At 42.5% G+C, this 11344-nt stretch overlaps 1 protein-coding gene across 16 annotated transcripts in view; it reads right to left on the bottom strand.

Annotated features, from left to right (window-relative positions):
* The window catches only part of adgrl2a (adhesion G protein-coupled receptor L2a), a 93394-nt gene that overhangs the window by 22969 nt on the left and 59081 nt on the right, over positions 1-11344 (bottom strand). For all 16 annotated transcript variants that reach the window (XM_035653266.1, XM_035653265.1, XM_035653270.1 and 13 more), the window contains 2 exons: positions 966-1262; positions 117-214 (listed from right to left, as the gene is read on the bottom strand). In XM_035653266.1, coding sequence (XP_035509159.1) covers positions 117-214; positions 966-1262 — 395 coding nt within the window. The remainder of the gene's footprint in view (positions 1-116; positions 215-965; positions 1263-11344) is intronic.

The raw sequence follows: 11344 nt of genomic DNA, 5'->3' as shown, positions 1-11344 counted from the left end.
AACTTAATCACAGTTACAAAGATGTGTTTACACTATTTTGTCTACCACCTCTATGTTTTTAAGAAGCACATTCCACTTAGAGGGAAGAAAAACAGTGAGGCAAAGCTTGTACAAACCTTTTGGGCTACTTGGTTGACCCAGTGGGAGGTACAGTTGCTGAGATCAGGGCCCTTTGGGTGCCAGGCCCCAGTGGAACATAAATAAGAGGCTGTGCCTGACAGAGAAAACAAGAACAGAATAGTCAAGTTCAATCAAGTCAAATCAAATTTATTTATCCATGAAGTCCTTTACAGGGCAACAAAGGACAAGGGTACAGATAAAAAGAGGAAACTGCACACAAACAAGACATTTACAAACATGCAAATTTATATGTTTTATACAAATATGAAGCCAGAGAGTCTGCTTGTGAGTGCACAAAGCAATATCAGCCCTGAAGGATATTTGTTTATTCGCTGTGTTAGTCTGGTAAGACTGTTTGAATGCTGTCAAATGACAAATGAAAGTGGGAATGTTGGATACAGTAAACTCCAAAACATGTAAAGTCACCTCCTGTTTTTGCTACAACGTGGCAACATGTTTTCTTCCTGTCCTAATTAGCCCTGTGTCTGATGAACTCTGGGTGCTAACACGATTTCACACACAATGAAATGAGGGATGCACGTTTCCACGCAAGCTGCAGGAGAAACAGCTGAGCCTGCTCCTCTGCAACACCGCCATTATACATTGCTAAATCATGTTTCAACCTGGAATGACACAACTAAAACTTAACGCCATTAACGGCAAATGAACTGTCTTCGCTGATACCCTGAACACATACTTGTTGGTGCTCTCTATAGATAAAAACGTGCTTGTATGCAATAATATATGACAAATCTAACAAACTCAAGAATGTTCTCCTGGGATGCCTCGGGTCATATTGAAAGCAGCAAGCACACGGCCCTGAGGTGAGAGGGAGCCCTGTTTACCTCGTGTTCCCTTGGGGCAAGGTCGCTCCACAAGCATGCCCCTCTGGGTCTGAGGCCACGTTATGTCTCTCTTCTCGGTGGCCTCGCAGAAGCGCTCAGGTAAAGGGAAGGACTCAAGGGGCGGAGGGGAAGTAGTCTGTGGAATCACAGGAGGCGGCTTGGGTGCTCCCCTGCTGCCCTCCTTGAGCCCTGTTGTGGTGGTAGTGTTGGCCACACCCCAGTGCACTGTGGTTGTTGTGGTGGTGGTTGTAGTTTTCTGAGGCTGAGGGGACGTGGTGACTTCTGACAGTGGAGGAGCTGTGAAGAGACAGAGGGTACAGAGGAATTATGTTTAGGTGGAGCTGTTATGTGATGGTGTGCAGCTCAGTGGGGGAAACATGGATACTTCTATGATTTATGGAGTTTGATTCTCACTGGGACACATACTTATCATGTGTTTATGATGCAGTGCTGCGGGTAAAAATACAAAAATAAAAACCAAATTGTAGTTGGGCTGTATAGTTGACTTGGAGTTGACTTGGAGTTGACTTGGTTAATTTGCACTTCAGTTGCAGTGTGAGGTCCACTCATTAGTCTGGCATCCCTGAGACGCATAATGTGGAATATACCAAGTATTTTTCAAAATAATACTTTGGCAGGTATTTAGATATTGACCCTCTCGTGGGCAGAGGTCCTCATGTACCACTACACCTTAACAGTGCCCCCACCTTGTAAGTAACATTCCTATTTTTTTTCTCAACATGTTCAACACTGTAATGCTAATACATCCAAGTATCCTGTTGTGTAAATTGCTGCTAAGTGCTTTGTGCAACAAGCGTATTTGCCTTCCCGTTGACTATGGCTTATCCAAGGCACTCAGTCTGCAGTGAACAAGACAATAATTACAGTAACATCCTCCTGCCTGGCAATCATTCTTGCCTGGGAGATTTTGTGGCATGGCTGATTAAATTTCACTAGAGCAACACAGAACCTGTATGTGTAGCCATGGTGCCTGAACATTCATTTTTACAGTTGTTTCTTGCTACAAGTCATACTCTGATAAAGCAGGTGTGCAGTAACTCATGCAATGCCCCAGGCAAAAACAATATGTTTCAGTCCTGGGAAAGGAGAAAATAGTGCACTCCTTACATTTAACATGAGCCACTAAGGAAAAACTATGAAGACATTTTTCATGTGATACACCAGAGAAGTGTGAGCAGCACTGTAATTACATTTCATAAAAGTCGAACATAAGGGAGTTTCATAGATGAAATGTTGATAAACAGTAACTATTTGATATAAATCTGCTCCACATCTCCAAGTACAAAAATAAAGCATGACCCGCCTCTTAAAAAAAGTATTTGTTGGTTGAATTTAGAAGGATAAGCTATGTAAATGAAAGAGGCTCTGATTGGAATGCAATGTGCATACTGAATCTAATCGCATTTGAGTACTTTGATTTCCTCCATTAGGCTGCCTGTAGAGCATGCAGAGAATGTGAAGAGGTGCTGTTACACTGCTCGAGCTGAGCACAGTCGTTCTTGGTAGTACAACGGGTAGCGAAAACATCGAAGAGACAGAGAGTCAAAGTGAGGAGGGAGTCAGAAGCAGGATAGGTGGAAACAGAGAGTGGGGGATGGTGGAAAATAGAGGCACACATAGAGGATGATGACAGGGAAATTCGGAAACAATGTCGCCAAGTCGGAGAATGAGAAGACAGTTTCTGTCTTCCAGTGGATTGGAGGAGAGGCAGCCAGACCCCAGGCAGCAACACCTCCATATCTATTGCCTCCATTGGATAATGGTTCTGGCTGATAGCAGCAACCCCCCCACAACACACACCACTACTACTATCACCATAGGCCCCACAGTGTGGATGAGAGGCTTCAGCACAGTTGAGCTGAAGGGAAATCGCCTTTGAGGCTGGCTGCTACCTGTGGCGAATTAGGCTCTATTGACCAGAGGAGATGATTCTGTGTGCTCCCTCCTGGTGATGGGGGTATAGAACTCCATACACACAAACACAAGCAGGTGACATGAAGGTGTACACAGCTGACTGGCTGTTTTGACACTGAGCTGAAGGCAGATTTGGCTGGCTGGCTTCACCTCAGCCTCCTCTTCTCTTTGTCCCTCCTCCCCTACCTGTATCCTTTTACTCAACACAGTGAAATTCTGGGCTGCACGGACTGTCACAGCGGTTGAGAGACAACCTGTGCTTAGTGTCCTTTCAGCACTAGCATTTAGCTGGCTGGGAGAAATGCCTGTCTCTATTCTGCACCAATACCCTTCTATTGCTATAACCATTGTTTTTTCATGAATCACTGAGAAGACTCACAGAGGTGAAAGCGTTGCAAATTTCTGGTTAAGTTTTACACACTACAGCATGTACGGTTGCAGCTCAGCTTAAAGAAAATGAATGCGTGTCGACATAGTTTGTAAATTATTATCGTTGTTTCTTTTTAAACATCTGGGTCAGGGTTGCTTGGCAAACGTCCAGAAGATTCCCAAGAAACTGTGGGGCCCTTTATGGGTTTCTCATTTCCAAAGTATGAAAGATGATAATGATAAGATCCCAGTCTCCATGGGTGGTGAGTTTAGAATCCAGACAGAAATAAAATGAAAATGAATCGCTGTTCGGCAGCATGATTTAAGATAAAGGGCTCGCATCCTAGGCCAATAAATCAAAGAGGCATCTGCTGTAATCCAACCACATTCCTTAAGCATGTCAACCAGCAACTGTATCTTGTTTACACCCCTCATTCAAGAGGGGCAACTTGTCATGGCTCGCTGGGATGTCGAGCTCCATGCTCTAGTTACAACATGTACAAATAAATCACTTTTTTTTTCTTCTTTTTTTTAGCTGCTACCTGCTATTAGCGGTTAATTAATGTTAGACTTGTTTATTACCAACTTATGGGTGTGGCTCTCTTAAAGCATTCCACTGCAGAGAGAGATTACCCCAAAGCAAACTGGATGCCTTTAGCTCTGGGAATGGGGTGTGGGTTGAATTTGCTGAGCCAGTATCTGTGCTGCACGAGACAGAAAAGCTGTGCTGGAATTGCTAAAAAAATCTTTTTAATTCGCAACATTATAGAATACAGCTGTGCGGTAAAGAGCTTCATTAACAAGAAATATTATAAAAGGGACACAAGTAAAAAGGGCTAAAATAATCCTGTCGGGGGTTTTCATTTCATGTTTATGATGCAAACTAATCCTCTTTCCTGTGTGAAAAAGATGCTAATGTGAACGTAGGCTATACTTCCCGGAGAGATTCGTGCATAAACAATGCAGCCTCTCTGACCACTGCTGTTCCTGTGTACATAGCGTGTCAGCCCGTAATCCTGCCAGCAACACAATAATCTTATTACCTTTATGCCTGTAGCTTAGTTTAATTTGATCCAATGAAAGCTGAGAGGAATTAACCCATAGGTATTAAAATGGACACTCCTCTCTGGCAGTCACTTCTTCACAGAGATGTCTAAGTGGATAAGTTTATAAGCAGTCACTGTGAGGGATGGGTATTGATCTGTTGGTAGTGCTGCAGCAGCCTTTTCTATACCTTTTGTGATTCATAACAAGAAGCAAATATTTCTGCTTTCCACTGTGGCAACACATGCCTGACACCACTGAAAACCCTCCCCGTGCAGTATTCCTTTGATTATGACAAAAGAAGCAAATCCCACGTTTGGGCTATATCGCAAAACCAGGACAGGATCCTTGATTATTATGTCTCTGCTGCACAGAGCCCAAGGGGAACCTTCAATTAGCTGTCATAGAGTGTGAGCGCACGGAGTGATATTCTCCAAAGCACTGCCAATAGTCGGGACAGACTTATTCATAACCTCTTTGTCTGATTCGACGCCCACACATTGTTGCACTTATATGCATCTCTATGGTTCTGTTATTACCACTGGGGTTATAGGTCTGGGATTGATGACAGACAATGGGACGGGAATCCAGGAGAGGAGCATTGCTTGTCGTATAAGTACTCAGGAACACACGCACGCACATGGAGCTAAGGTGAAACTTTACCAGGTCTCAGTAGTCATGCAGGGGTGACAGATGAAAACCAACAGCGTGTGTGTCTTTTATATTATGTTTAATGGCTTCACTTTCAGTAGGCACCGCATGGTTGTTCATCAGGGTAATGTTTCATACACATTACCAGGTGCTGTTTATCTTGTGAGGGAGGGAAAAGAAATGGTACGGGAACACACATTTAGCATTTTGTTTCACCTAATTTGCCACATAAAAAGTTAAAAAGAATTATTAGATCTCACTCGCGCACCCCTCTATCCTCTGCTCTGCCATGGAATAATCTTGTGATGATGTGAAGCGAGGCTGCTTAGGAGATTTACCTCTTTGTTCCCATTTTGTGGGAGACACACTCCTCGCTAAGGTAAAAGAATTGTGTCTTTTTGAACACTGAGAAATGTGGCTCCTGGTGGTAATCACCTCCTAATGGAAGAGGAACAGCAAAAGTTAACAAGTCGGCGGAACCTCAAACAATTCAAGGTCTGTTTCAGCCATCAGAAGGGGGCCCGCGCTCGGTGTCTGTGAGGGGGACCAAGAGAATCTAGTGGATGGAAAATAAATGAGTAACCCATCAGCTTTCAAGTCATTACCACAGAGCGTAGGTTAATTGAAATAAGGTGTTGAACTGTGGGAAAAAACAACGTGTAAATTATTTCCTCTGCTAACGCTGCCACTAAAATGTCTGTTTCAAAAATGTATTTCAGTCAGTCCTCTCTGGATGCGGCCTTGCTTCTAAGTTCATATGGAAATGTAGCTGTTCTTGAGTATGAAATAGTGTGATGATTTATAATACGTTTGTGATGCATTTTGATATCTACCAATAATAACAATAATACACAAAGGAAATTGGATTACATGTCTTTCACTCTGCGCTGCATTTGTAGCTGTGGAGGGGAACACGGCGTATGATTGCTTGTGTATCAGCAGTAAATATGAAGAAAGCTGAGTGAAAATTCGTATAATTTCCCATGAGTCATGTCCTTGTGAGGGTGTGTACAGTATACGTCCATGTCTTAGGGAACAAAACCTAATAGCTGGATTGTGTTATTTACCGCTGTCTCCAATATTTCTCTTTCCCACAATACAAACGCATTGATTCATATGGACACAGGAAGGCAGGCAGGCAGGCGGAGTGCACTCCCACATGCGCAGACACGCTTATAAACACATGTACACACTCATATACACCCTCACACACAGAATGACACCAAAGTATAGAGAACAGACATAGCAGCTGCCAGACTACAGCCTTCATTTTTTTTTTTTGCTCCTTGCAGCTTTCTCTGTTCTGTACGTGCCTCAAATTTCAAGCATTAACTCTAACAGTGCCGAGCAGTCGGATATTCAATGCCATGCGCACAGCGGGGCGCCTATTTCAGAGGTGTTCGTATACACACACATAAGGGTACACTTCCAGACAGATGCAGATACATAAGCATGCAGGCACGCAAACCCGATTGGAGAAACACAGACACACATAGACACAATAATCAGGCCTGTGTGAAATAAATCTCTTCAAAGGCGTGTGTCAGGGAGTGATGGGGGACCATTGTGATGTCTGAGTAATAATTCTTTTAATACGCCTTGTTTCACAGTCAGACTGTAATCAAACAAGAGACTGTGGATCCCCTTGGCTATAGGGCTCAGTGTAACCATAATCACACCCCCCTTCCTCTCTCTCTTTTATGTAAAACAACCCTTTGTGACATTCTAAATCATAACCCCGGGTTTGCTGTTGCCCACATACTCAGCAAAGATCATTTGGCCACGCTGTGTGCAGTAGTTTACCATCAGCCGGTAAGATGTTCTGTTCGGGACGTAGAGAGAAAAACATCTTGAGGTGTGTTTTTAGAAAGGGGTGAAATGTTCTAGTCTGGCAACAACTGGCCCTCGTGTCTTACGACGTTCAGTGCAGGAGGAGCAGCAGAGATCAAGATCAGATTTCAGAGGAAACAGGTGACCTCCTGGCCTCATGTGCTGAATAGCCGTTACTGCCACCAGACACAAGGTGGTAAGGTATTATCCCACGATGCAATATCAGAGACATTGTGAACAAGACTGTAAATCCCCAGCGTGGGATTTCCCAGCTTTTATCGCCCCAGTTAAATTCACCCCTATATCGTAACCAAGAATGAGACCAGTGGGTCACGATGTAGACAGAATAACGTCACAGTATGTCATAAAATGGTGGTTAAAAAAGCTACATGGGAGGAATAAAGAATAGAAGCTGGCATATAGGGAGATCCTGTAGTCCAGTGTAAAGAAGGAGGCCTTTAGCTAAACATACACTCCCCTGCAGTGCCGTAACATCTCAGAAATTCTTCCAAGTTTACACAGCTCAAAACATTATCAGTAAGCTGGACATAATTCTGGGATTTAGGGACACCTTTAAGTGCTATAACAAAACAAGGGACTTGTTGAATTCTCTGCTACCAACACATAGGTTTAAGGCTTAGGATCACTCTTTTTTACACAGATTCTGGGTGGTTGTCTATAGACTGTTGTGTACAGTGGGGTGTTTGATTTGGTCTGGTGGTAGCTGGCCAAGGCCTGTGTAGTCGGTCAACATCAGTGTGATCCTGACAACAACCAATAGGAGTTTAGGTCTACTGGAAGGAATATTAGAAAGGACCTGCCAGAAGTTGCTTTTAACAACAACTTTTACTCAAATAGGTAGTTTACATCAGTAGCAGTTCCCAGCTGCACTTGGCAAAAAAGTCTGGATCAATCAAAAATGTGTGCACTTAGGCAAAATAGGTTTCATGCAAAAAATGTCTGTGGAATAATGTCACTTGAATTTGAACACTGTTATAAGCTGTTCCCCCAGGAGATAAATACGCATTTCTGAATGACAAAACTGGTAGTGTGTGGTGTGCATGATGGCAGTCTCTCTCCGGTTGTTGTGTGTGTAGAGTTTCCCAGAAAGGCACAGCTAAGGATTTACTTAAATCCTGTCATTTAGTGTGCACGGCTCTCATTGGGGCATGATTTGGACAGTCTGACCTCGGCTTTAGCCTGACTTAAGGACAGAAGCCAAATAGACGCATATATGTGTAGACATGCACGCACAGAAATTCAAATACCAAGATGTGGGACACAGTTCATGAATGATCATGTAGGAGTAAGAGAACAATGGGAGTCTACAAGCATCATAAGGGTAAAAGCAAAATGGAAAAAAAAAACAAAAAAACAGACAGACCAGAAAGACTGAACCCAATAGAGAGATGGAAGAGATGAAATGAAGGAGGAAAACAATAAGATGGAAGCAGACAGAGAGAGAAACAACGAGAACGAGAATATGACAGGAGGACAGAAAAACAAAAACAAAAAGGGTGATTTTCCACATCAATATCCTCTCCTTTCACACCGCTGTGTCCACTTGGGCAGCTGACAGGGGGTTGGGGAAAGGGAGGGGGTGGGGAGTTGTTGTCAAGGCAAACAAACAAATTGGCTGTTTTTCACACATCCTAAACCCTGCTCTTGCACTGTTGGTGTGCATGTAAGAGACAGAAGTCGCTGCCATTTTACCTGAGCACCTCAGATGGCTGATGTTGATGTTTAAAGTATCGATATTGCTATCTGTTTTCCCTGCTTTCTTTCTAAATGTTGCCATACACAAGTTGACCTCTATGTAAGCACTGCAGACGACAGGAATGAATCATAGTGGTGCTTATTAGGGAGCTGTATATTCATCAGACTATAAGAGGTACGCTCTCTGGGGTAACTGCTAATGCATATGACTCACAAGCATCTGTAACAGCTGAGCATTTTTGCATTGTAAAGCACTTTCATAACACACAAACTACAGGGCATTGTTTTGACCACATGCAGAGTTTTGTAAGCTAATTGGCAAGTCGCTTCAGTGAGCCATACCTTACAATTTTTAAAAAATTGGGTCATTCTCTTTGTTAGGATCCCCACTTGCGAATGTATAATTTGAGGATGCAGCAAAGATTGAAACCGTATGCAAATGTATTGACATTTGAACAATTAAAGAGGAGGTCCTGATTTGTGTGGGTGTTAACTGCAGCACCGGGGGCTTTTTATATGAAAGTTATTCAGAATCTAATTTAGCGACAAGGGATAAATAAAAGGTTTCCGAGGCTCACCTGTGTCCCATTGAGGCAGTGAACACAGTCTGTTTGTGCACACTTGTGGTAAAAAATAGCTTTTGATATGCTTACTCAGTGGTTTGAGGCCACATATCAGAGCTTGGCATGAATAAACGGTCCATAGAAATGTGTGCATAATGAGTTTTCTCTGGGAATACCTCATTTAAATCAATTTAATCATCTCACTTACAAGATGCGACAAAGGAATATGTCTTTTTATGAGCTCCTATGCAAAAAGGAAAACAGGCATAGAGTCGTGGTTAAATGAGTGGATTATGGTGCTGTTGGTCAAAGCCAAGAGAGGGACTTACTGACCCATTTAATGTCCACTTTCAGTGGAGCCGCTTGTTGGATGTGACCCCATCCACTCCCCCATAATCCTACAAGAGATGATCTTGCCTCGACACGAGCACTGTTATTGGACTTGACAAGAACCCAACTGCCTTGCACAGAAGGTCTCAACATCACTTTGATGTGATTGCATTCCATGACGGAGCGAATCATGTGACAGAGTTGTTTGTGCACTTGAAATATGGGGGAAAAAATGGAGCTTGCAGTGTACAATGGCAAATGCATACAGTATCACTGTCACCCCCCAAAATTACATCGTTGACTCAGCCTGTGTACATGCTTTGAAATTCTCTTGAGGAAGAAAAATCTGTTTTTAAATGAAAAACTTGCGGGTCCCTTTTTTTCCCTTTGAAGTTTGACTGAAAAAGTCAAACAATTAACACAGCTCTAGCATCTACATTCATAAGTTATCCATGCTCTGTTGTACAAACAATGCTTTTCTGCATGTGCCAAGCTTTCACGTTTGCTTGTGGTGATTTGAGCAAAGCTGAAATGTTCATTTGATTTCTAGTTTTCTTTTTTCTTTTTTTTTGCCAAGAGCTGCTCAAAACACGTACCTTCAACTTTTAACACCACAAAAGCATTCTGATAGCTTGTTTCAGTGCCTAGTGAAGCAGACACTGAAATGAGCATCAAGATATCACAGAGAGGGCATCCAGTGACAGCCAGAAAAAAGTGCCATCATTTATGTGTCAACATCAGCCATGTGGGAGGACAAGTTTATTGACATCTTGATGATCATCCTGGGCCATTCTCCCTTGCACTCATCGACTGCAACTCAACATATATTAGTCAGAAGCAGGGCCAGGCACATGTCTCATTTGTCAGGAAGAAAGAACAGAGTCCTTGTTGACGTATAAATAAAGATGTGTGAATACAGAAGCCCTGAGGAGCAAATACAGTATGTCAGGTAGTGTATATTTCTAAACATAATCTAAAGGAAGTGAAGTGGGTTCCTTCGGGTACTTGGGAGGTCTGACTGTGAGAATAAACCCTTGTAAAGTATGTTTTCTCTCACATGCACACAGGCGCAATACACACAAATAATCATAATGTAGTCTTTTTTCAGGGCGGATCCTGTTAAAGCCTCTGATTTCACTATCAGTAATCAGTGTCCATTCACAAAATGAATAAATCAATTGAGCGTGCAGCCTGTGCAGCTTATTCCGAGAATCCATAACAGCTAAGCTGAAAATAAAGCTTGTTGTGGAGGCTGTTGCTTTACTGCTTAATAATCAGTTTACTGTATAAACATAATGGCATGTAAAGACATGCTCCAATTTATTCTTATTAAATAGCAAAAAAGGTGATATGACCACTTTTACAGCAGCAGTCCACAAATACAAGGCACTGCTTAAAATCAGCTCATTTTAATTATCTGTACCAGTGTGTGACATTATGTTTTGGACATGACTAAAATAAGGATACACCTTCCTACACCACCTTCATTCCTCAACTGCTCTAAATTAACTTGTAATATGCAAATTTTTTATAAAAAATCCCTTCGTATCTGTCCTATTGGCAGTAGAGAAACGTCAAACATGTTATTCAGAGTTGGAAAAATTAAAACATTTTTTATCTTGTTCTCCATTATGGCCCCACTGCATATTAATTTTGCTTTCCAACCTGGGCTCCTTTGTAACAGTAAAGCTTGGCTTGGTCTGCCTAGATTGATGCTGTTCCACTGGCTGAACCCAATTTAGCAACCCAAGCCCATGTCCTATCAATACAAAAGTGGACGAGCAAACACATTAATAAATATTGAGCTCTCGGATAATCTGTGGAAAAGTTGCTTGACCTCTGTGGCTCATCACTGACTGCGTTGAGCATTACGTGTACTTAGGACTCTGGGTGTGGAGGGGATTAGGATAATTACTGTTATTATATTCTCACTGTAAGGTC

This window comes from Morone saxatilis, unplaced genomic scaffold (assembly GCF_004916995.1).
Source record: "Morone saxatilis isolate NCDOM2014 unplaced genomic scaffold, NCSU_SB_2.0 Contig12, whole genome shotgun sequence".
Classification (NCBI taxonomy): Eukaryota; Metazoa; Chordata; class Actinopteri; family Moronidae; genus Morone; species Morone saxatilis.
Note: the sequence above shows the minus strand (reverse complement) of the source record. Positions and strands in the feature narration are given on the sequence as shown.